At 46.2% G+C, this 24,065-nt stretch overlaps 1 protein-coding gene across 1 annotated transcript in view; it reads left to right on the forward strand.

Moving 5' to 3' along the window:
- Positions 1–24,065, forward strand: part of LOC149337332 (uncharacterized) — a 33,238-nt gene that overhangs the window by 6,703 nt on the left and 2,470 nt on the right. The window contains exons 2-10 of the mRNA XM_089554394.1: positions 8,161–8,317; positions 8,754–8,866; positions 11,700–11,836; positions 12,546–12,613; positions 19,271–19,462; positions 20,069–20,191; positions 20,774–20,948; positions 21,381–21,482; positions 23,816–24,035. Of these exons, the coding sequence (XP_089410520.1) occupies positions 8,161–8,317; positions 8,754–8,866; positions 11,700–11,836; positions 12,546–12,613; positions 19,271–19,462; positions 20,069–20,191; positions 20,774–20,948; positions 21,381–21,482; positions 23,816–24,035 (1,287 nt within the window). The remainder of the gene's footprint in view (positions 1–8,160; positions 8,318–8,753; positions 8,867–11,699; positions 11,837–12,545; positions 12,614–19,270; positions 19,463–20,068; positions 20,192–20,773; positions 20,949–21,380; positions 21,483–23,815; positions 24,036–24,065) is intronic.

Below are 24,065 nucleotides of genomic sequence, written 5' to 3' on the forward strand. Positions count from 1 at the left end.
CGGTAGACGTCATTCCTTCCGAGAAAGGTGAGGACGAATGTGCACTCGTAGAGGCTGACGAGGAAGAACGCAGTTTGGAGGAGACTAGTAAAGGCGCCATAGATAGACGTGAGCCAGGTAGCGCTGGTGAATTGGCTGACAATCAAAGCGACGCTGTGAGAGAGCAGAAACCTAGGCGACGGAAGCAGAATGTGCTTCCACAGGCGAAAATGGAAGGAAAGCTCACGATAGAAAGCTGCAACCGGAAGAAAAGGAACTACCAGTTCAGGAATGTGAGCTATCGCCACAAGGTGATAGCCAGACAAGAGAAACAGTGCTGCCGTCGAAAGGAGAGGAAAGGCAAGCTCAAGAGAGAGAGCTGTCACCGAAAGTCGATGGAAGGCAAGCAAAAGAAAGAGTGGTGCCGCCGAGAGATGAAAGGCAGACATAAGAAAGACGGGCGCTGCCGAAAAGAGAGAAAGGGCAAGCGCGCGGAGACGGGTTTCCACCATCGGAAGCGCCAGCGTCGCCGGCAAAATGACTTCAGTACAGTCAGTCACGTTGTCAACCGTGATGCTAGTGTCACAATCGGAGCTAGAGAAATGTGCGAGGCGTCGCTATCGCGCAAAGCGAAACACATAAGTGTGCCAAGGCACATGGATCTGGGCAGTAAGGTAAACTGCGAAGAGAAAGCATGCAAACATTCGCGCGGAAAAGTGCGCCAAGGCAGCAAACCGAGATTCAAGAGAGCGCTGCCCGGGAGGCGAAAAATTAAGGAGCGGTTCAAGAGAGAGTCTTGCCGCCAGCCCAAAGAGAGCAAAACACGCAAAAGCGCGTACTCTCATGAAGTCTCTCGCTTTCCGCTGTAGTCACGGGAGAAACCGCGCTCCCACGGAAAGCGGCACGCGCGCGCAAGGAAAACGCGTGTACGGGGCCGTAGTGACAGGCGCAAGAAAATTGGCAAGAAGAAACCGTCTAAGCGTTCGGCCAAGTGCGGTTATCGCGATGGAAAGCCGCGTGTCAGGATAACGCTCTCCAGTAGGCGTAAAATCAAAAGGCTGGGTAGAGGCGAACCACACATCGAGCGGAAAGGCAAACGGGTGCGCGAGAACTTAAAGACTCGTGGAATGTCTCACTTGCCACGAAGAACAAAGGAAAGGAAAGAAAGGTCCCACCGAAAGCGTTGCGCACTTGCTATGGGACGTCGCGACTGGCGCGCGAAGCGCAAAAGGGACAAGTCGCAAGTGAGTGAAAGCGAATCGCTCTCGTACTGTACCTCCCCTAGAAACAGGAAAGACAAGTACAGAGAGAGAGAAAAGCGCATATACCGCGAAAGAGGCAGAGATATTAGCTACCACGGTAGTAGAGAGAGAGAGAAAAGCGCAGCTACAGCGAAAGAGGCACATTCATTAGCTTCCACGGTTGCGGGTGTCTTTTAACCGAGTTAAACGCTGGCGTGGACGCACTAAGCCGTGTGTTCTAAGCAAGGCTGCCTTCGCCTCCTCGTGACCTACATTTTGTCTCTTCGCGAACAACTGTTAAGTTCGCTCGCAGATCGGGGAAATATTGATATCCTCATTTGTGGCCTCAGCTGAGTGTTCTTCTGGCCGAGTGATCTTAAGAGAGCGAATTTATTTTGCATGCATTTCATTCCGAGTGTTTCATGTGTTTGACAGTTTGTCTGAGTTAATTACTTTGGAGTTCTTGTATCCCACATGTGTTTCTTGTAGAAGAGGGAACGAAAAGGGGACACAAAATATAGCCAGCAGAGTTTTTGTGACTTGAAGTCTGGTGTTCTGACGGGTGACGGAGGGCACTTGCTCGTGTTGGGTGTTGCCTGTTGTCGGTCGGTTCTTGGCAACATGCAGAACGATCAACGACCGATGCTGAGAAGCAAGCTCTTCCGAAGGACAGAGCGAAGCTGATCCAGTCACCTGGGCGACCAAGCTGCGGAGCAGTCCTGACGAGCGGGACCTGTTCACGGAAAGGAGCCTGGAGCTGCCTGCGGCTGAACACCGGACGAGAACTTGGAGGAGCCTGGCGTACGAGCGCGCCCCGCATCCGAGCCACGCGGAAGTAGCTCGTCTTCGTGGCGCATTGTCTGGCGGCGGTGGTGCTGTAGTGCCGGAGCCCACATTTCGCTGGCTAGCCTCTCTGGAAACAAGCGCTGCGCGCCCGCCGTCGCTCACAGCAGGCCCAGACTCTCTCGGACATGTCGCGACGTGCAGCGTGACTCATCCAGCCACGCCGGCGCCGACACGGACCCTTCCTCCTCCCCTCCTCTCCGTCGGTGCGGGCTCCTCCGACGCGTCGCCGGTAGTCGCCTCTCGACCATTGGAGGATTTGAACGGCTGGCTGCCGTAACCGTTACCAGTGGCTTTAAAAGCGGAGCCGCGCTGAACCCGACCAGCAGACGGGCAGCAGAAGAGCCATCACGCCGGAGCTACGCTCGCCGCCGGGGCCTCTCTTCTTCTTTGTGCTAGCCCGTGGTGCTCTTGGCCCTTGTATAATGTAAAAGCCCTTGTACATAGTGTACATAAAAGTCATTTTACTCACCGTCGCCCCGACCGTTTCCTGGCTCGGACACCCAGTCCCAACAGTGGTGGCAGTGGTGGGATGCCTCAGTCCCAACATCGTGCAGGAGAAAGTCAGCGACATCAGTTGCGCAGCTGGTTGGGATCGCTCGCGTAATAGCATAGCGCGTGGAGTAGTCCGTCGCGACCGCGATCCATTTGTTTCCTATAGCAGACACCGGAAAAGAGCCGAGCAGGTCGAGGCCGACACGGGAAAACCGGTCTACGGGGATGGGAATCGGCTGAAGGTGTCCGGGAGGGAGAACCGAGGGCGTCTTCCGTCGTTGGCACAGCTCGCAAGCGGCCACATAACGGCGGGCAGAACGGTATAGACCGGGCCAAAAGAAGCGGCGGCGCACGCTGTCGTAGGTGCGGGAGACTCCAAGATGACCGGCCGTGGGAACGTCATGAAGCTGCTCAAGGACGCTGCTGCGCCGGTGTTGCGGGACCACAAGCAAGAGGTCAGCGGCGCCAGGGCGCATATTGCGCCGGTAGAGGACGTTCTCATGGAGCACAAACGGGGCGAGGGACGCATCACAGCGGTTGGCAGTGAGGCGGTCGATGAGGGACCGTAGCGAAGAATCCAAGCGCTGTTCTTGCGCAATGTTGCGGAAGGCCGAGATGGATAAGACGCAGGCGTCAGCCTCGCATTCGTTGGAGGAAGGCGCATCGACAGGGTAACGGGACAAGCAATCAGCGTCCTGGTGCAAGCGGCCGGACTTGTGGACGACACAAAATGTGTACTCTTGAAGGCGAAGAGCCCAGCGCCCCAGCCGGCCTGTAGGGTCTTTGAGCGAAGAAAGCCAGCACAGGGCGTGGTGATCCGTGATAACAGAGAAAGGGTGCCCAAACAAGTAAGGGCGGAATTTTGCAATAGCCCAAACCAGGGCGAGGCATTCCCGCTCGGTGATAAATAGTTCCGCTCTGACACAGAAAGGAGACGGCTGGCGTACGCAATAATATATACTCTTTCCAGAACCTTGCAGGTAGAGTAACCTCTCCAGTGCATGTAACTCGTCGAAATCGTCACCTGACTGAATTTCTGATACAGCTTTCCTCGGAGCAGCTATACCGCGCATATTTCTGACTTCTTACAAGCCCTCACATCGGAACCAGCTCCCCGGTCGAGTGTGGAGCCCCCAAAAAAGTGCGAATTCTTTATCAGCGCGCGCGAGGCCACCTCCTCTGCGCTGCGCTGTAGAATGCATCGCCCACTCGTAGCTGGCTGGGACACCCTGAAGTGGGCCGAGACCCCACCCGTACCTGCCGTCTTCTTTCCGATGGAGAGGTTGTTTCCTCCGGGTTCCGCTCTCGGCACATTCAGCGTTGGCTCCAGCCGTATGAAGACAGCAAATGGAAAGTTGGGCTAGTTGGAAGCTACTCTTGATAAAAACCGGGGCGCAGGACAAAACAGAGACACAGAAAGAAGACAACAGGACGAGCGCCTTTTTCACAACTGGGTTATTTGGAAGGGAATGCCTCTAAAAATAGAAATCGCGACCAAAGAGCCCTTTTCCTTCCACATAAACTAGTTGTGGCGAAAGGCGCTCGTCCTGTTGTCTTCTTTCTTTGTCTTCGTTTTGCTTGCTCCGCCGTTTTCATCATGAAGACGCAGAAACTGCACGCTGTTGAGAAAGTGTGTTTAACGTCAAATGCGGCTTCTGTACTGCAGCCTCTTGACTAATCTGTTGTACAAAATCAGGTTAAGAATGCATATGTCTTTTTTTTAACCCCGAGCACAAACGGAAAAGAAACGTTGAGGATGCTTTAGAGCGCAGGCATTGTCACTGGTTAGGGTGGAAAGTAACACCGACGTATTTAGAAAGTGGTTCGCAGCGTTACACTTCGTAAAGCGACAGATACTCCAGACGCTGCACGCTGGAGTCAGGGACGCAGGCTTGTCTTAAATATGGTGTCAGGTGACGGCATCTTCCAAAGAACAAGACTTCTTTTCATTTTTAGTTTCAGTAATGATGGATTTTTATAACGAAAGGGTATCAGTGGCCAAGAAATGCCATAGCACAAGGTGTTTTCTTCTACTTCTGGTGGGGTCAAAGACCCATTTCCCAAGTATTTCACCCTAAATAAGCCGAGCACCAGACCAGGGGAAAGCTTCTAGCCATTGTATCAGCAGTGGGTACCCCCCGGCGGCACAGGGGATCGAACCCCGCCCATCCCGTATGCCAATTCTCATTTTTAACGATAGCCTAGAAGAGCTCACGGATCAAAACAACACTGCAATCGTCAAAGTCCCTTCAGTGCCTTCCATCGTATGACGACGGCACTGAAGATGAAGGTAGCGCTTGTCACTGAGCACGTTCAAGTTGTCAAGGGGTACTTCTAGCAGCAGCGAGGTGACTACTCTGCTGAAGTCTTGTAGAGAATGCCAGTTCGGCGAAAACTTACCGCATCTTAAAATAAATGATCGTTAGCATTTTTCGTCACTCAATTTTTATTCCTGAATCATAACTAATGCTTCTTGATTATCCATGGGCTGCAAAAGACCAATTCTTGTGAAACCTTGCTCACACTTCGTTACTCAGAACACCCAAGCTGTCAACCAGCGCTTCCTACTCATGAAAGGCAGCTGATTAAGTTTCGCAACAACTTTAAACGAACCTAGGAAGTTCTTCATCACTCCGACCTTTTAAAAAAAGCAACTGAGTTCCCTTGAAGTTGCTCTGCAAGGGACTATTATTTGTTCCTGTCCCCTTGTTTCGCATACAGCGTGCGCTGAACACAACAGAAACAGACTTTTCTTCCTGGACGAGCTGAGTGAGCTGAAACAAGCTTCGGCTCCTGCGAGCTGTATCTAAGCCCTTTGTGCAGATTTTTGACAGATGCTCTTTTTTCGACACAGGATCTGTAGAAAAGAACAGGTACGCGCTAACTATGGCACACAGACGCAGAACGGTCAAATAGCTGATCTTCTAAATAAATACTTTGATGTTATGGAAAAAATTCAGGACAGTGCTTCCATGCAGGCTTTCAGCAAAAAGATTACCGGTTTCTTTACGTTGTCGTTAAAAAAGTTCTTACATACAAAATCTGTCCGATATTCTCCATTTTCCTCCAACTTGATAATGAAAATTCACTTTTTTTCCTCTCCTTCGTTAAGGGATCAGGGTAAGCAAATATTTCGAAAAAAATTGATTTCCTGATTTTTTTTTTATATTTGGAATTCCCAATCTTTCCTCCACGATTCCCAATGGGTCACTTGCGTGTGCACAAATTATTTACCCCGAAAACCTTTTCGACCTTTTCCGACCTTTTCCGAAACTGAGGTGGCGACCGACCATGCCTCCTTTCACACCATGTTTAGCGGAATAGTTATTGCTCGCCTGGCAGCAGCAATAAATACCTAGCGTTCCGTTTTTAGCTAAAACAATTCTCAGACGCTGCCGGCATATCTCGCGACGTGCGTTGTTTTGCTTCTCTCTCGACTGGCTTTCATGGGTAAAATCTGTTTTTTATTGCTTTGAGGCTACATTCTAAACGTTCATGATATGACAAAGACAAGGAAGTTATTTCAAAAGCGGCGCTTTCACAGGTATTGTCATAAGTTCGTTCCTCATGGCACCAAGTCCTCGTAACGCTTTCTGACGCTGGACACAGCGGCCGCCCAGTGCGCGTCTTCTTCAAAGCTGTCGCACACGGCAGCACGAATGGATAACCTAAACCCAAGGTTTTGTGATCGTGGTTATTCTCTGATTGACAGTACCATGCTGTCGTGTGCCATCGTTGAAAGCTGTGCGTGTAAAGTGTGCAGTGGGGAGTTGCAGCGGCTCGAAAACGCAGCACGAAGAGCTGGCGTTGCTTGCACTTACTCTCAACTGCGTAAGGTGCTCTTCTTCACATCAATTCCAGACGTCAAAAAAGACAACATCGGGCCTCTATGAAGTCAACGCGAGGATTTTGTATGCCTTACGATGCATAGGAAAAGATGCAGCTGCTGGGAGCGATGACTGTACTTTGCATACAGGGCTGCACAGCTGGTTACAAAAGAGGCCCGAAAAGCAAGGCTGTCAACGAAGAAGAGAAATATTGACTCTGGAGGGGGTTACGAGGCTAGTGGTTATTGATCTGATACGTCCGCATGCATTTGTAGCGTGCAGGGTTGGAATAAAGTTCTTTTAATTACTTCAAAGCTGTTTATTTCGAAATGTCGATTTTCCCAACGTTTGCTCCTTTTTCTCCGGAACCACAGAAGCTATAAACATCAATTTTTGCCAACATTATTGCATCGTAGTGGGAAATCTACTGAACCAGAATTATAAAGATTAGTTCAAGGGATTTTGTTTCACAAGCTATTCATTGCCCATTTTTGCCTGAAAAATGAATAGGTCCACTAAAAACAAGAACAAAAAAAGCCTCTTCTTATTACAAAATACTTCTCGTTCAGTAAAGAGAACTTGGAGAGCTAATTTGAACGGTACCAATATGAATGTTCTAACCTTAACAGATGCTATGAGGAAACGGGTCACAAACATAGGCTAAAATGCATGGGAGGTATAGAGCCTACCCTGTCCCATTAAACATATGCCATTCCTTTTTTTTTGCGCTAACCATGTTATCTTACATATTGTGTACTTATATACAAAGGCTTTCTTTTTTTCTTTACTCACCATGTTGTCTGAATTATTGTGCATTTCTGTACAGTGCCTTTTAGCCATGTAGTCGTTGATTTCAATTTTATATTTTTTACTAATCTTCGTTATATTAATAAATGCTTATGTTTTATGCTTCCTGTGTATTGTCACGTTGTAGTGACGGCAGTCCAGTGGTCAGGAAGACAGCAACAAGACTTGGAAACGAAGCTCTTTATTAGGGCTAACTTGCGCCCGTAAAAGTACTAAACAGCACTGCAGCGGCGTTAGCAACAAATGTGCTCGTCAGTCGTCGAACTAGGAATACCCGCCACTCGCTGCATCGCTCAATTTAAAACCGGCAAGGAAACTTCGAGATAACCGGTCACAATCAGCTACAGTAATCTGGAAAAACGTAGATGCAGTTCTTCATGACTGTGATCAATCGAGATTAGTCCGGTCGCTTCTCGCGTCACGAACAAAAATGATAACGTCCCGTTCCTGCAGCCTTTAGAGCGAGCGAGCGAACACTACAGCGAGACGTGGCAGTGTTATTCTTATGGAGGAGTGTAGCTACGAATTATCTGTAAAAATTTCCCACCGTTCTGAGTAAGTGCAAAACGAGGGTGACACTTTGTCGGGCATCTGTGTCTGCTTTTTTGTCGCCTCCTAAGCAACCAACGGTTGTTTGAGAATAAATTTTGAAAACTTTGAAACTTCGAAAACTTTTATACCAGCTGAGGATTGTATTATTCCGAGGTCAATAATAGTTTTTCACGATAAATTGGACTTTACTAGACGCGATCAGTTTGGTGTATGTTCATGTATTTTATTTTAAACCACAGCGAAAAGTAACATTGTGATTAAGTATCTTGGATAGTGGTGAACTTCAAGTATTCGGTGGTTTCAATTAAAGCGTGCCAAGGTAATGGCCAGTGGCGCGGTGGTTTTCATTCAAAATGAAAAGTTTCTTCCGACTCCTTACAGGTATATTTCTCTCTTTTTCTTTGCTTTCGACGTAGGAATCGTGAGGAAACACAGAAAAAAACATCTGACGGAAATTTCCTCAACTCCCTGGATTACCTTTGGGGTCATGGAATCTCTGTCTTCGGTTACGTCAACTCCCCAGCCTACTACTTTAATGAAAATGACCTCAGGGTGATGCTGAATGTTTTGAAGGTAAGACAGCAAGCAACAAACGTCGTTTGTACATCACGTATTTTCAACAACACAGCCCCTTTAGGGTGCAAAGCTCCTGCGTGGCGCAGTTTTACTCAATCTTGGTTTTCTAATGAAGCCTTTTTTTTTGTCTTATGCTGTTCTTACCTGTGTTGCGGATTCTCTCAGCATGGCAGGCCTTCTAAATTGTCTTAGTGTCACAACTTATGCCTGAGTTCTTTTCACGGTAATAAATATACAGGCAACGTCGTCACGACGCAGCAGGTCACTACTGAGCACATTCTTCCTGAGCACATTTTTGCTTTGAAAAACATTTCATTATTACTATTTTATCTTCTCTGAACATGACATCAGCCATCCGCACCATAATTTTCTGGCATTATATCCCCCCCTTGACCGCTTCACCTGTGGCAAAATGTGCATATCTATTTTTCAGAACATCTCTTCAGCCATGAACGGAAGGATTTCGGGTGTGCGGCCGTTCTATACTCTGTGCGCTCTTGTGTCGGACGGAACGTCGGAGCTGACCGCCTACGCCAACGTGTTCAAGTAACTACCGTGCCTCCCAACGTGCATTCGGGTTCTCAGCTCAGTAGGGAAGCTGAATTACTAACCTCAAGGCGTTAAAAAATTCCCCTTTAGGCTGCTCTTTCCTGGGTCTAGTACGCAAAAATAGGCACAATTTAAGAATGTTTTCACTTTGCACAGAATTGGGCTTCTGTATAGTGTCGTCGTTACCTTGAGTAGGATGTATATAGAAATGGCAAAAGCAGCTAGATGCTTCTAATTGTCATGCATTAATTCCCGCTAGCTTAACTGTCGTAGGACACATGCAGAAAAAAAATTTCTTCCACGTCTTTGTTTTCGAATTAAATAATCCTTTCAGTTGAGTCTGTTGAACGAATTCTCCGGTTTCGCTGCCACTATGGGAGAACGTTAGTTCAAGAAACTTTAATGCGAAAATATTGCGAATCCAATAAAGTGCACTTGCATATACTTAGCAACGTCAAGAATTATCAAGTAATATATTTGAACAAGCAGTTGTAACAAGCTAAATATGCGGTAATATAAAAGTTCCGGCTATCAAAAGTCGTCAAAAATATCCTCACCATGCACGCAAACAATTCAAAACTGCCATTACTTTTCAATATACATATATCATAGCGAGACTCTCAGTATACAGAATGGCAGCTCCTTTTTAAACGCTTCGGATATGATAATTTGCTTCAAAGTATGATTTATATATCTTCTGCTGGGTTCTTTTGGGAGCTTTCTTCTCTGTGCGCGGAAATGTTCAATAGAGAAAATATAAAATTCCTAAACACTAAGCCGAAATGCATCTGAACCCGCATGCCTTCATTCCGCTGCTGTAAAATGTTTTCCCTCTGATTCCCGGCTTTAAGGCAGGTCATGCAGAGAACAAAAATGATAGGCTTATTGAAAACAATACTCACTAGCTAGCAGTACAGTTCCTTGAAAAGTATTTGGCGAAATATTTTTTACGACTCTAAATTTCCTTCTGTGGCTGGCACACTTGTGATTTCGTTATACCATACCTCGGAGAAATTTAGCAGACGAGGTCTCAAGAGGTTATCGACGTCTACTGAAGTACTGGTTCATGCAACAGCATACTTTCAAACGCTAGACTTATTCATAGGAAATGCCCTTTAATATAACTTGGGGTAGGCTTCTGGCGGTTGTGTCACTCGTTTTATTTACAAATTTTTCAGGTGATATCTTTCAATTAGCGTTTTTTTCTTGTATGGGTGTCACGATCTCCTTTTATCGCTCAGTGCATGTCCACTCATAGTACCACCAGAACCAAACAAGTGGCTAAGAACTGTATGTTAATTGAAGGCCTGCGCTTACTTATGTGAGATCTTCAATGCGTAACCATTGCAATCAACTGAATGCTGGTGGTGAGAGCTGTTCGAGCTCCTTGCGAATTTATTAAACTGAGAAAAGGGTCATAAGCGTGATCCCCCGCACATCAACTGCGCAGCAAAAAAAAAAAAGTGTGTTGCAGCGATCAAGCAGAATCTACTTCTAAATTACAGTGAACTGAATATAACGAAACCCGATTTTACGCAGTTCCTGATCCAACGAACAAGTTTTGATACCCCGGCAAGTACCAGTAGTGTTCAATGTTCTACATATCTCGCAATAAGGAAAGAAATGAGCACTAAACTTGATATAACGATTTTTTTTCCGTGAGGAAATTAATAAAAAAGAGTTGATTTCTCGCTTGATGCTGCCCATGGTGCCTCGCAGATCGTTGCCAGCGTGCCAGCAGTAACACTTAAGAGCTTAAGTCCCGGCCCTGGTTTCATTTTGACAGAGCTGCAAGCTGTGCCGATGCGCAGAGCAACAGACTCGGAAGTCGCGACGCTTCCCACGTCGCCTTCGAATCCGTTTTACCGGATTGCACTTTCATGCACAAGCGATTCAGGCTGCCTTCGCGTACTCCCCATACGCGCAGGCGCGGGTATCGGCAAACACGATGCCGCGGTAGCTTTTGGGTGCCGCTATAGATATGTTAGAAATTTAGTTTTTGAGGGCCAGAAAAATATCTTCCTCGATTTTACGAATTTCATCATTTAACGAAATAATCCTTTGCTACTCTTCATTTCATATTTCGAGTTTGAGAAGTATTCAGAATGCGGCAAATGGCTAGTCGTCTATAGGTGTCTGCGGGCAAAGGAACCATGCGAGCAAGCTTTGTTTAACCGGAAATTCATGTTTTTCGGCAAAAATAAAGGAAGAAAGAAAGTACAACAGAGAGATGGTATGCAGCACAACGCTTCTGCAGCGTGTGTGGGTTGTGTACATTTTCTGTGTGGTCCATGTCTCTTTCTGCATTGTCCTTTCGCTCAACTAGTGTAATCTTTTGAAGCGCATATTGGAATAGGAAATGCGTTCATGCTGGGCAGTTCCTAAGGTAGAAAAAACTAAAATAGCTATTCCTTTTTCCTTCTTGTTTGTTGTGCATGTTCTAAAGGTTATGTCGTGAGAAATATGTGATATTGACAGGGTATGCCGTTGAAGATAAAATGCTTTCAGTCACTTAGAATGCCATCTATGCTTATTACCTGGTTTAGTATACCTTCAGCAATGGCTGCCACATTGGGCATTAGAGCCATGAGCGGTTTATATTTAGCTATTATCTACCTGCCGTGAGAACCCAAATAGCCTCTCGAGAAAGTATTTCGTTCAGTACACTAGGTGGGACCTACGCTGGGCAAGGTAGAATTCTAAATAAGTTCTTAGCACGAGGATTAAGGATGCTTGGCGTCCACAAGTACAGTTTGTTCCACGCTCTCTTACCTTAATAACAGAGCTTCGTGGCGTCCTTACTATTCGGTGCCACCTCTGCTGCCCTCAGGAACACGCACGTGCCCGACTTCATCGTTTTCAAGGCGCATCTGTTTGGTCAGGACCAAACTCTGGATGGATGTAGGATTCTACCTCCCACCTATATCTACTTACCCCCGTCTCCAGCGTACAGGCAGTCTTTGGTGAGTGCTTTTTTTTTTCCTTTTGGGGCATACTCAGAAATCCGAAGGCCCGAAGATCTGTCTCGGCAGGGTTTTATTTTTTTTGCTTTTGACGCTTTTCCTATCGCAAAAAACGTTCTCTGTTGATTTTCAATGGTAGTATTAACTAGTCGGTGCAGCCAGTGAAAAAACATTAAACAAAGTTTTGCGACGCATTAGAAGAATGGACAGTTACTTTCATATATTCTTAACAGTAACTTACTATACTCGACACTTGCCTCACAATTAAAATGGATGTGCAAGACGCCTGGACTCGAATACGCATGAGTGCATAGGTGTGGAGTGCATGAGTGCATGAGTGCATTTAAGTTATAAGTCAATAAGCGCCGCAAGCACTCAGTATGGTTCTTGTCATCAAAGAAATTAGTAAAAAAAATCGCACCGATCGAAGCTGCTATGAAAGGATAAAGTTTCTGCGAATAAATGATCTCATTCCGGGCTCCACTTGGTATGAATGTTAATGCCGGAATTCATTTAAAGACTACGTTTTCACTTCCGTCTCTCAGCACATTTTTGCTCGTCTGCCTACATTACTCGAAAAACTGCGAAGTTAAAATACACCATACCAAAATGTAGCTCTGACGTGCAAAAGAAAGTCTTCGAGTTTTCATGGGCCTCCCGTGCGATGCCAGAGCCTAGGAATTGTAACCGGTACTCGGAACTCCCGACGCTAGGGACCATCGTGAAGGAGCTCAAGAACAATCGGCGCCACGCGGCGACCAAGGCGGGCAGGCAGCTTCTCGTACTTGGAGAGATTCACCCCGAGCACTCGACTGCGATTCCTCCCGGACAGGCGCCATAGGGAGACGAAATAGGGCGTGCCTTGGCGCCATTACCGTTAAAATCAGGTACAGAAGTATGAGCCGCAACTCAGGGCACTAGCTGGACGCACAGATGAGACCGAAGCGGCGAAATTTACGGACGCAGCCTTGCACTTCAGGTCACTTGCGGTATCCGCTGCTGTCGGTGACTCCACTAGAGGACATCAGTACGTGTGCTCGATTGGCTGTAACGCAGCTACCATGACCGCAGAAATGTACTTGCAAGCGATCCTGTTAGCTGCGAACACTCAGAAAGAGCTAGCAGGAAGGATGCACGCAAGGAGGAACCAGGAATATTTGCAAATAAACCCGCATAAAGTAATTAAGTATAAAATAACCGAGGTTTGTAAAGAAAACAAAATATTTCAGTGCACACTGACTCATTGGGTTCCAGAGGGTTCTGGCAGGGACTGTCGAGAATGGCAGGACGGAAGATACATCGCAGACAGCTTGCCTGTCGTTCAGGATAGCATGCTGCCAGGTCAGCTAGGGTTGCATGTGGCAAACATAGCGCGAAAACTTGAAAAGGGACACAAGAGAACAAACATAAGACATTGTTCACCAGCGCTACTGCCACCTATTTACTGAAGCTGCCGTGCACTGCAATTGTAAAGGAAAAAGTGAGCATGCGAGGAGAGGGGCAGTTGAGACACACAGGTCAAGCAACCGCCGTTTTTAAGAAAGTAAATTAAAAATGCAATTTTAGCGCCATAAATATATAGGCATAGATGTGCCACTCACGCAGCGATCAGACAACATTTTGTTATGATAAGTTTCTAGCAGAAGCCCAGCCTTTTCATCGCCGCATGTACCCTGAATATTATGGTTCTAAAATCTTGCCGTACAAGGGCCGACACACAAGGCAAAATGCAGTGCAAGATTTACACTTTTGTTGTTGTTTTCTAAATTTCTTTATGTCAGCAGTCCCTTAAACCTTCCTTCAAAAACGGAAAGGTGCCAGAAGAGACCTGATCCCTTCTTTTCAAAGCCGGTGGTGGTTCTCTATGTGTACCAACTTTTCTACAACCTGAAAAAAGCGGCTGGCAGACACCATGTACCCTTGGTGTTTTCAGCATCCAACAAGCTCTCAAAAGCTTTGTCCTCTTAGTACTGGTTGTTGCAAACGGCACTACAAAAAGAAAAATGAGATCGCCTATGTGCATTGCGCCATAGGAGTGTAGACAGTATCCCCATTTATGCGGGACTTCATATGCAGGCCAAACTGCTCGCTGCATTAATGACCGGCTAGGAGAACATGCCAAAAATGTGGAAAACAATACCAAAACGAAAATATTGTGCCGCATTTTGCCTCGTGTGTCAGCTCGTGCAGGGAGAGATTCTAGAGCAAGTAAGATTCTGGGCAGCAGTGGGAATGAAAATGCTATGCTTCTGCTAGAGGCTTGTCATATGAAAAGTTGCGTGATCGTTAATGCATTTTTAAAACGATTTTGCTAAAAACCAGCGTTGCTTTACATGCGTGCCTCAACTTCCCCTATCCGTGAAAGCTCAGCTTTCCCTGCATAGCTCCAGCGTACGACAACTTGAATAAACATTTGGTAGTAGCGCTGGTGAATTATCTCTTGTCTTCTGCTCTTTGTCTGGTTTTCACGCTTTCCTGACATCATTGCCTGTTGCGTGCTCCGCCGGTGCTCCGTATGGACGTAAACTGGGTGGCCGGGCACTCCAGTGGTCTCGATTACTAGGCTGCCTATGCCTTGGCGGGCAAGGCTCTGTGTAACCACTTGTGGACGTCCCTTTCTGCGGACATGCATGTATCTGCACTCCAGAACCCTCACGAGCTTCTTGAAACTCTAAAGGAGAAAGACAAGCGGTGACTTCAAGAGGCAGCCAGATTACTGCACCCGTTACTTGGAGGATAGCCCCATGGAGGCCAGGTGCTCGTCCGCAAGCCTCGTATCTGCTTCGCGCTCATGGAAGATGTCCTTCCCAAATGGCGCGCTTATATATCAAAGGGACGAGAGCAGCAATGTAACCACTGAAATGTCGACGCAATGCCTGTCGCGTGTTGGGCCTACCACACCAAAACACTGCTGACCATATGGCACCGGCTGTGGGGTTGAGCCGTATTGAAGCCCATTCGCACGAAACCATGAAGGCGCGGTGTAGCTTCTTAAGCAAAGTGCAGGACACCGGGACACCCCCGCCGGGGACAGCGCGCTTATCATCCTGCACTCGCTGTAGGGCTTATTATGCGAAACCGCCTGCTCGGCAGGATGCAACCTGCACTTCGTTAGACCCTGTTACCAGGCCTCCTGCTCCTACCTAAGCCAAAATGTTATTCTTCTGAAAAAAAAAATTTCATTTTAATAATGCGCATTAAATATCATTCAAATATTTGCCTCCTGCTTAGGGCGACGTCCAGCAAGTGCAATGTATTTCTATTTATTATTCGCGTTTTGTTTTCAAAGTAAAGCTGCAATCGAGCCTAGTTGGTCCATGTTTGACTTCATTAGTGAACTACTGGAGGGGACGAATAATGCTGGACCCAAAATCCCCCCTCCCCCCCCCCCACACACACGCACGCACGCACACATACACACACACACAGATTGTTCGTTCCCTGAAGTAGCGCACTAATGAAGTTAAACTGTTTCAATTCCTTTCTACGAGCGTATCAGCCCACGTTTAGAACGGCTGCTTCATCTGATTCGTTTGAAATTTCAAGTTATATGCGTCTGCCATAAAAAAAGAAGTGCACCCTAGCTGCGAAAGCAGCAGTGCAGAATTCTTCTTAGAGAGATGACTGATTCAGTTCGCACACGCTCATAAAGAGCAGGGTCTTTGGAATGCGCGCCGCTTTGTATGGAGTGTGAACAGGGTATTTTAACATAACGTGCTGAGCTTAAGCGTGCTAAGATTGTGTATCATCAAAAACTGTTCTCTGATGTTAGAATGAAAAATTCAGACGCTGTCTGTAAAGTTGTAAATAACTTGTTACATCGCAATACGAAAAATGCGCCACCTCAACGAATAATCTATAAGGGCACTGAATTATCCGATCAGGCTCTTGCTGACCATTTTCACAGCAATTTTTTAACTACACATTGACTTATGACGCATCTACACACATCTATGACGCACAAACTATACTTTAACTTCCCTGCACTACGCCTAACTTTGTTATCTGCTCCCTTACGCTCATCTCGCCGATTATTCAACTCCCTCAGCATTCAGCGGTTGCGCGGTTCATCCAACGCTTTCAACAAATCTTTCCTTCCCATCGCCATAGAAGAATGGAACAATCTTCCTGATACCGTTGTCATCGAAACTAATCCCGCGAGATTTAGGCAGCTAATAACAGACCACTTGAACCAACTATAGCTACTTCCCTCGCGATGCTCTGCCTGCAATTTGAACTGCTTGTGCCATTGCGACCCCCCCCCTCCCCCACAAGTGCTTTCCCACTTATTTAATTTCCGTACATTTTAATGTTTAATTTTATATACTACTGCTTTGCCTTATATATTTTGTACTATTTGAATTACCTGACGCTAATTGCACATCAAACATGTTATTCTTGTTATTTTTTGTTATGCTTTTTTATGTTTACATGCCTTTGTATGACCGTTTCACACCACTGTCTTTCCCCCCCCCTTATGTAATGTCCCAGACGGGATCTTTAAGGGTTCAATAAATGATGATGATGATGATGATGATCTACCTGAAGTTCCTTCATCTTGTAGCCCTTTCGAAAGCTTTTTCCTTGAGCCCACCAATGAGACCGAAGTATGTACAACCTTTATGATTTTAAATAATAGCAAAGCCTTAGATGTTGACAATATTCAGATAAAACCAGTCAAATATGTACTATGCTTTATTGCACCCGTGCTTGCATACATCGTCAATTTGGTAATTGAAACGGGAGTTTACCCGGAAGAAATGAAGAAAGCAAGAGTGACAGTTCTGTTTAAAGGTGGAGATAAAGATATAGTGTCCAATTATAGACCAATATCTGTGATTCCAGTCTTTTCAAAGGGCTTGGAAAAAGTAATCTTTTCCTGTCTAGTGAACTTTTTTACTGTAAAACAAATCCCGTCTGAGGCTCAATTTGCCTTCCGAAAGGGCAAGTCAACAAAATTAGCACTGTTATCAATGAAGGAATGTGTCCTGCAAAACATTGAAGCGGGTATTCTCACTGTCGGACTCTTCATTGATTTTAGTAAGGCTTTCGATTCTATAAACCATGAAATTTTAACACAAACTTTCTCAAAACGGAGTCCGTGGAACACCTTTAGACCTGATCAAATCATACCTACAAAACCGAAAACAGTCCGTCTATATCGACAAGCATCAGTCTTCTTTTCTGGCGGTACAAAATAGTGTGCCTCAAGGCAGCATTCTGGGCCCGTTGCTTTTTAACATCTATATAAATGACATTGTGCACATTCATGATAAAGCGAAATTTATCATATACGCCGATGATAGCAGTATACTTATATCTGGTCACGACATAAACAAGTTAATAGAAGAGTGCAATGTAATCCTTACGAAACTAGAAAACTGGTCCTCTTCTAATTGCCTCCAAATAAACCCTACAAAGACTAAAATAATAATTTTCCATGCAAGGAACAAGCCATTCGAACTACAACGCGCTCCTAAATACGCAGGTCAAGAAATTAAAATTGTTGACAACCACAAAATCCTTGGAGTTATTTTCTCGTCCCATCTCAGCTGGGATCAGCATGTGCAAAATATTTGTAAAAAGCTCTCTTCAGTAGCAGGTGTTCTATCACGATGTCGATGGCTTCTTCCCACTCACGTGAAAATTCAAATTTATCATGCTCTTTTCGGTTCCGTTTTGAATTACTGTAACTATGTTTGGGCAATATGGATAAGATAGTTAGTTTTCGAATCGTACTACACAAATATAAACAATAGCCAATCTTCCCTGGACTTCGGTTCCCCAGGAAGTCTGGAGTCTTCGGTGTTGCCGGTACTGCGAGCGAAAAAGCAGGAGCCCCACCTGATATCTATACGTCATGTGTTCTTGTAACACGGCCACTATTGCAGGTGGCAATTTAAGTACTGATTGGTCGCGAGCAGTTAACTAGGACAGTAACCTGGACCTCACAAGCCCCACCAATGGCTGTGTCTGAAACCACTTGCCAGTGCAGAGGCGCATCCCAACCACCACAAAAACAAATGTGATAAAAATACATGTTCTGCAGAAGAAAATGATCCGCTACATTGCAAACCTTCCTTATCTCTCTCCATCACGAAGTGCCTTTATTAATTATAAAATAATTCGTTTTGAACATATGTATGTTTTTCGCATTTTGAGGTTTTTTTACCATTCTACTCCTGCTTATAGAGATTTCCTCGTACATCCTGCCCATTTAAGGACCGCTTCGAATCGAACCCACACCCGAAATACCGATCTCTGGTATATTCCATATTTTCGAAATAATTATAAACTTCAAACGCTTGAACACAATTTACCGACCACTCTTAATAAGTACAAAGTTTTGGCTAGTGTTAAACAAAGTGAGTTAAAAATGTATTTTGTTAATATATAGCCAGGTAGCATTTTATGTGCCTCTGTTTGTCTGCCGGTGCCATGTATGCACAATAAGTGTTTTTTTTTTTTTTGGGGGGGGGGTCCTCTCTTTGTTTTCGTGCGTCTGTAAACTGCCATTGTTTTCATTGTATTGAATCAAAATGTCACTTGCTTCGTTGTGTTTGTTTGTTCTAACTTATATATCTTTGTAAACCTTTTTTTTGCGTTCTGTCGTGTACTGCCATTTGAGGTGCTTGGGCCCCATCAAGCTGCTTTTTAGCAGCTTTTAGCCCTTGCACCTCTCTAGGATGTAACTTACATTCTCGAAAAATAAAGCGAAATGAAATGAAATACTTCTTCAGAGAACCTCCTGCTTTCCAGGAAACCCGGATTGTACGGGAGAGCTTGCTTTTCTCAATACGCGCGAGAAATGCGGTCTTGTGCCGCCCATCATATAAAAAGTGTTTGTGCTCCTCGCTGGAGTTTCGCGGTAATTAAAACGTGCATAGGAGTATAGATATAGCTACGCACAGAGAGCTACGCTTTCATATCATAAAAGACGTAGTGAATGCGGATCCTAGTGTCTGAGTTTTCATGGTGTGTGATATGTGGTTCTGCACTCATGCAATTCGTATTTCGATTACAGCAGTATTTGTCATGGCGCTATGTATCCTCGGCCTACGCGAGAAACTATCTAGTAAAATGCCATCTTGCTATAAAAGTGCCATTTTTGTTCTACTTATTACGTACTTCAAGCTCTCGCTGTAGCTAATTGCTTCTGAAAGCTACTTCCGCGATAGAACACACAATGGGCACAGATTTCTGCGCCACCTTCATAACAAAGAATGCTGGGAATGTTCGATTCCAGGTGATGTTTCGTTGAACAAGGCACCGCTATCTGAAGTCGCATTTGTGCGTCGAACTAACTTTCGCATTTAGATAAGCATTTCGCTATTTTAAATATCATCGTAGATATCTTAGTGATTCATCTTTTGATGGAAGGCGGTCCTTTTGCCCTAGAGTGAAACTCAATAAGCTGTGGTTTGATGTCTGTGAACAGTGGAGCGCTCATGACTGCATCCGAAGAATGGTCGCCCAAGGTGTGAACTCGGTGATGTCGGTCTCGGTGGCGCTCTACGGCCGCTGGTACAAGCCTTACTATGTGGACAAAGAAGACAGCCAGCCGGGCAACTTTTCGCTTCTGCAGTACTGCGGGAAAATGGAACAGGAGCAACACGGCAGCGTTGCTAACGTGAGTGCAGTTGCTGCAAATCTTTTCACGCGATAGAGTTAAAGGTGACCACCTGCCACCTAGGTCACGTGGCATTGTGTCTTTATCACAACCTACTCACCGTGGTAGGTGGCCGCCTACCAACCTGACTCTGAAGCAAACTGCCTCAAGAATTTGCTTGGGAAGAGCAAACTGATTCGCACAAGCGCCACCGGTGGCTGTGTTTTGAAACAGCCACCTGCCGAGGCAGTTGCGCACCGCTTAACGGCTTCACCACATTGCCATGAGTGGTGTGAGGACTCCCCGCGATTTATGAATGTGAAGTAGAAAATGAGCAATTCCTCATGAATGGGCACATAGGCAAAATCTAGGTGAAATTTAAGGAATGCTTGCGCGGGTGGAATCTTTAATGCTTCTGCACTGTACTCTTCAGGTTAGCTTACACATTCTCTCATTGTATAATAAAAGAAAATGTCCGTGTCTGCGACGTGATGCGCTAAGAGGACGCTAGGCCACTGAAGGGACCCATTAACCCAATAAATCTCGCAAGGCAAAATTTTAAATTAAACAATATTTACCTGCTGGTTTCCTTTTTTTATGTTGTTCTATCAATCTGGGCTGGAACAGGTGTGCGCTGACGGGAACTACGGCATCCGTGTTCACGACACAAGTCTTCATGCGGAAATCCGCTACAGTAAGCAACAGGAGAAGCTGTTCGTGTACGACGACGGGCCGTCGCTGACGCAAAAGGTGCGTGCCTCACAAGCTGGGCTGAATTTTTTAGGTCACATTTCTTTGCTGCTGGGGTCAATGTATTTAAAATAGGCGTTACTTTCTGTTGAAGTCGAGGAGCTGCAATTTAAACTGAAGCACTCAACGCTCACCAGAAAAATTAGAAAATTGCCGCAATCTTTTTTTTTTTTGCTTACAATAATAAAATAGCGTAAGGGCCGTGTCAGAAAACCTTGGTTTGTTGTGCGCGTTCTAAACACTTTCATTTCGGACAGCCTCAAGACGGATACCGATTAAGGTATTCATCGAAGCTCGGGCCTGGGCGAACCTATTTTAAAGAGGAAACTAAGTTGCCAATACCTTTTCAGGCGGTAATGATGGTACCATTGCCTTGATCAGCCAGTGCAGCGATGGACGTCATCTCTTGAGGACTGGTTTTCCCATTGTGAACGGTATACGTAGTTCAGATATGATGAGTTTGCGACACGCTTAGAGGGTTTCCTTCTTATATAAGCTTCAGAACGGTCCTGATTTATTCGTGCGCGCAGCTTTTTGCGCGATTCTGGCAACGCTCAGCTTGTGTTCCTGTCCCTGGCGCAGCTTTGCTACTGCAAGCGCGGCATGCTGGAGATCCGGTACGGGGTCGCAGCGTACAGCCTTGAGTTGGCCGACGCTGACAACAAATGCGGCAGAGGAGCCTTCTACCGAGTGCGAGTCCTCAAAGAAGTGGTTTCATACATGGCTAAGTTCACAGCAAAGGATCAGCTAGATGGATGTGAGTGTTCCAGCCTAGACCCGTGCACGCTGCTACACGAAACCTCTCACTCCTCTCTCGTACGAAAAGCGTGTGACTACATGTATCGCCTTAGCCAAAAGTAACCGAGCAGCAGCGACGGCGTCGGGAGCGGGCTTTCAGCTACGCGATTGCTCAGAATAATGATTCAGAATAAGAAGAGTGATTTGGGGTCATCAAAGCTTTGGTGCTTTAGACTTAGACTACATTCACTAAATTTGCCAATTTATTTGCTTGTAATGCACAATTTAGCGTAGAAACCTTCGTGCAGTCATTTTGGTAGTACTTTACTACTGCTTTCTTACAAACCATCAATTTAGAGACATTAAACCAGTATTTTCTCCCATTGCTTCTGAGGTCCAGCAGTTTACTAATCAGACAGGGATTCTGCGTCTTGGTTTCGTGTCTCCACAGGTTACAATATCTCCGAACCGGAACAGCCTGTCATGCCTACGCGTCCACCGCTGCCCCCTCCACCTATTCCGCCTGAACCAAAGCCGGCCCCGACTGTTCACTGTAAGTGTGGAGAGTCAAACTTGCGCCTAGAAGTAGATGTTGTATCTGATCATCGAGGTGGAGCAGAAATGTGAAAAATTCGCGCCAAAGTCAAAGTCAGTTCACGACATGGTTTTTGGTGACTTCTCTAAACATTCTGTCCAACAGTAAAACTGGTGCGCTGCGCGATTATCGACGGTCAGTGGGCAGGAAATCATAAACAGATAGTCACCACACTTAGCAACCAGCCACACCTAACTTTGAGCCCGATCGAGGGTGAAAAGTATCGATGGCGCCTCTCACACTTCGCGCCGATCGATATTGGCTCAGAATGCCATGTAATTGTATCTGGAGTTTATAAAGCAGGTTGATAAAAACCCCGTTATTGTCGTTGTGATCTACTCTTCCGTATTTTTGGCAAAATTTTTCTAACCAACTCGGGTGCTCAGCCCTTCGCCACTACTGCCTTAACAATAAACCCATAACTTTCAAGTTGAGACATGGCAGCCCCCTGAACGATGCATACTTTGCATGGGTAATGCACAGTAACTTGCCTTTTGCCATCAAGGGTCTCAGTAAACTGCCGGCTTCCCCTTCGCTGGTGGTAGCCCTGATGTCTACTTCCTTCCTTTGACTTCCAACATGATGTCTTTTTTCACTAATCAAACTGTTAGGTTACGCATATAAAGGAAGCCAGCTGTAATAGAAACCAAGAAAAGCATAGGAGATTTATTGTTATCTCGATGCTGAGTAATGGGAAGCTACTAGTTCAGTCACTTTATCACTGAAAGATAACTGACGAGAATGTAGAAGAGAAAACAATAAGATTCCGCCAGTAGGATCCGAACCCACGATCTCCATACATCGCGCAGGGCTCTTTACCAGCTTAGCTATGGCAGCTGCTCTCTTCTACTCTCGGGTGTATTTATGTTGTGTGCAACCTAACCTTGAGAGAGTTCGCCAGCGTCATCCGCATGCATAGTAGCGGCCATACAATGTTCCGCATTACCGCGAATGTCACGTGGAGCCTGATAGAACTGTGGGGGCACCAGCTATGCGAGTACTCTCTTGTGCTGCCTTCTCCAAAATTTTGAAAGAAAACATTCCGCTATGATTTACTCGGTTTCCACGACTGCTACAACGAGCACCTCATTTCCCCTACCTTTGTCTGCTCAACAGCTTAAAGGCCTCGGTTCTGGCATTCCTGATGCCATATGAAGCATAACATCTTTTTCACATCGTCGGAACCCTCAGCTTACCCCTCGCCTAGCCTAAAGTCCCTTAAACCTAGCCGACTCTGTCCCGACGGATGACGCTGGTGATTGTCGGCCGCGTCGAAACGGAACGAAACAGGTCTTCCACAATCATACAGCGCCAAAAGAAGCGCACTGTGCTCGTCGTCGTTCTTCAGTCTTGTCCGGCCTTTTTTTTTTGCACTGTAAGACGCTATTTGTTTTCACGGGCCTTCGACGTTAACGCTATGTAAAGGGCACGAGGCTCGCTGAGGCGCTGCTACCGAGTTTGTAAGACAAGCCGTTATTTGTAGAGGGATCATCAAAAACTTTCCGAGATCGCAGATACTGCGATTGCCACTAAACGCCAAGGCGGAGCTCGCGAAATATTAGACAGTTTTGTCTGTGCGTCCGCAAGGGCTTAACTTACGAAAGGAGCTAGCAGGGACCATAGTGCGCATGCGCAGAACGCAAGCCCGAGCCCTGCGTCTTGCGTACGTACGCAAGCCAGCGGACTTTGCTTTCCGTTGCTTGCGTGGTTAACGTTGGCAACATTTCGGCCCCCTGCATGCCCGCTTCGGACCAAATACTGCATCGCCGCTGCATTTTTCGACGCGATAGCTCGCTCTAAACGGTTGTATTCACTTTCATTTTGCGCATTCTCACCCCTCCGTAATGATATAGGTTACAAATAGTCATCGTTCTTTAGATAAATTCAAGCATTTCTTGATGTTAAGCCTAACTATCTACGGCGTACACCGTCGTCATAGCAACGACCCTCGGTAAAGTACTTCTCCAATTTTTCACTTGAATTTTTTTCCGTTTGATTCAATTGATTTACATTTACAAAAACAAATCCTTCGAATTCGAACACCACTGTCATTAATAAAAGAGGAAAAAGTTTCTTCAGCACACAGTTCAGGAGCTTTGACTTGCTGTCGCTAGATGGCGCCACAGCATGTTACGCTTCCTGGGCGCTACGCTAGCCACTCCCAACTAAAACTGTCGTTGCCAGGACGGGTGGCAGTGCGTATAAGGTGCGCCCGTAGCGTACGCACAGCTTTTGAGGATGCACAGCTATAGCTGTCCATTTGTTCCTAACCGAACTCCCTTACCGCGCAGTGCCGCCTCCACGCTCGCCACTGATGTGCGTGTACGGCCAGCAGACTGTTGCGTGGACTCGGTATCCGGAAGACGGAGTCTGCGACTACGTCATCTACTCCGCGGTGCACCGGAAGAACGGGAGCAGACTGAACACGCACCCCACAGGAGCGTTGAGCGTCTTCCTCGGCCAGGCCATGCGTCAGAAGAAGTCGCAGTATGGCATAGGGCTGGATTACAAGTGAGTCGAAACTTAAGAGGCTTCTTGAGT

Source organism: Amblyomma mixtum, chromosome 7, assembly GCF_055824585.1.
Source record: "Amblyomma mixtum isolate Tamu chromosome 7, ASM5582458v1, whole genome shotgun sequence".
NCBI classification, from domain to species: domain Eukaryota; kingdom Metazoa; phylum Arthropoda; class Arachnida; order Ixodida; family Ixodidae; genus Amblyomma; species Amblyomma mixtum.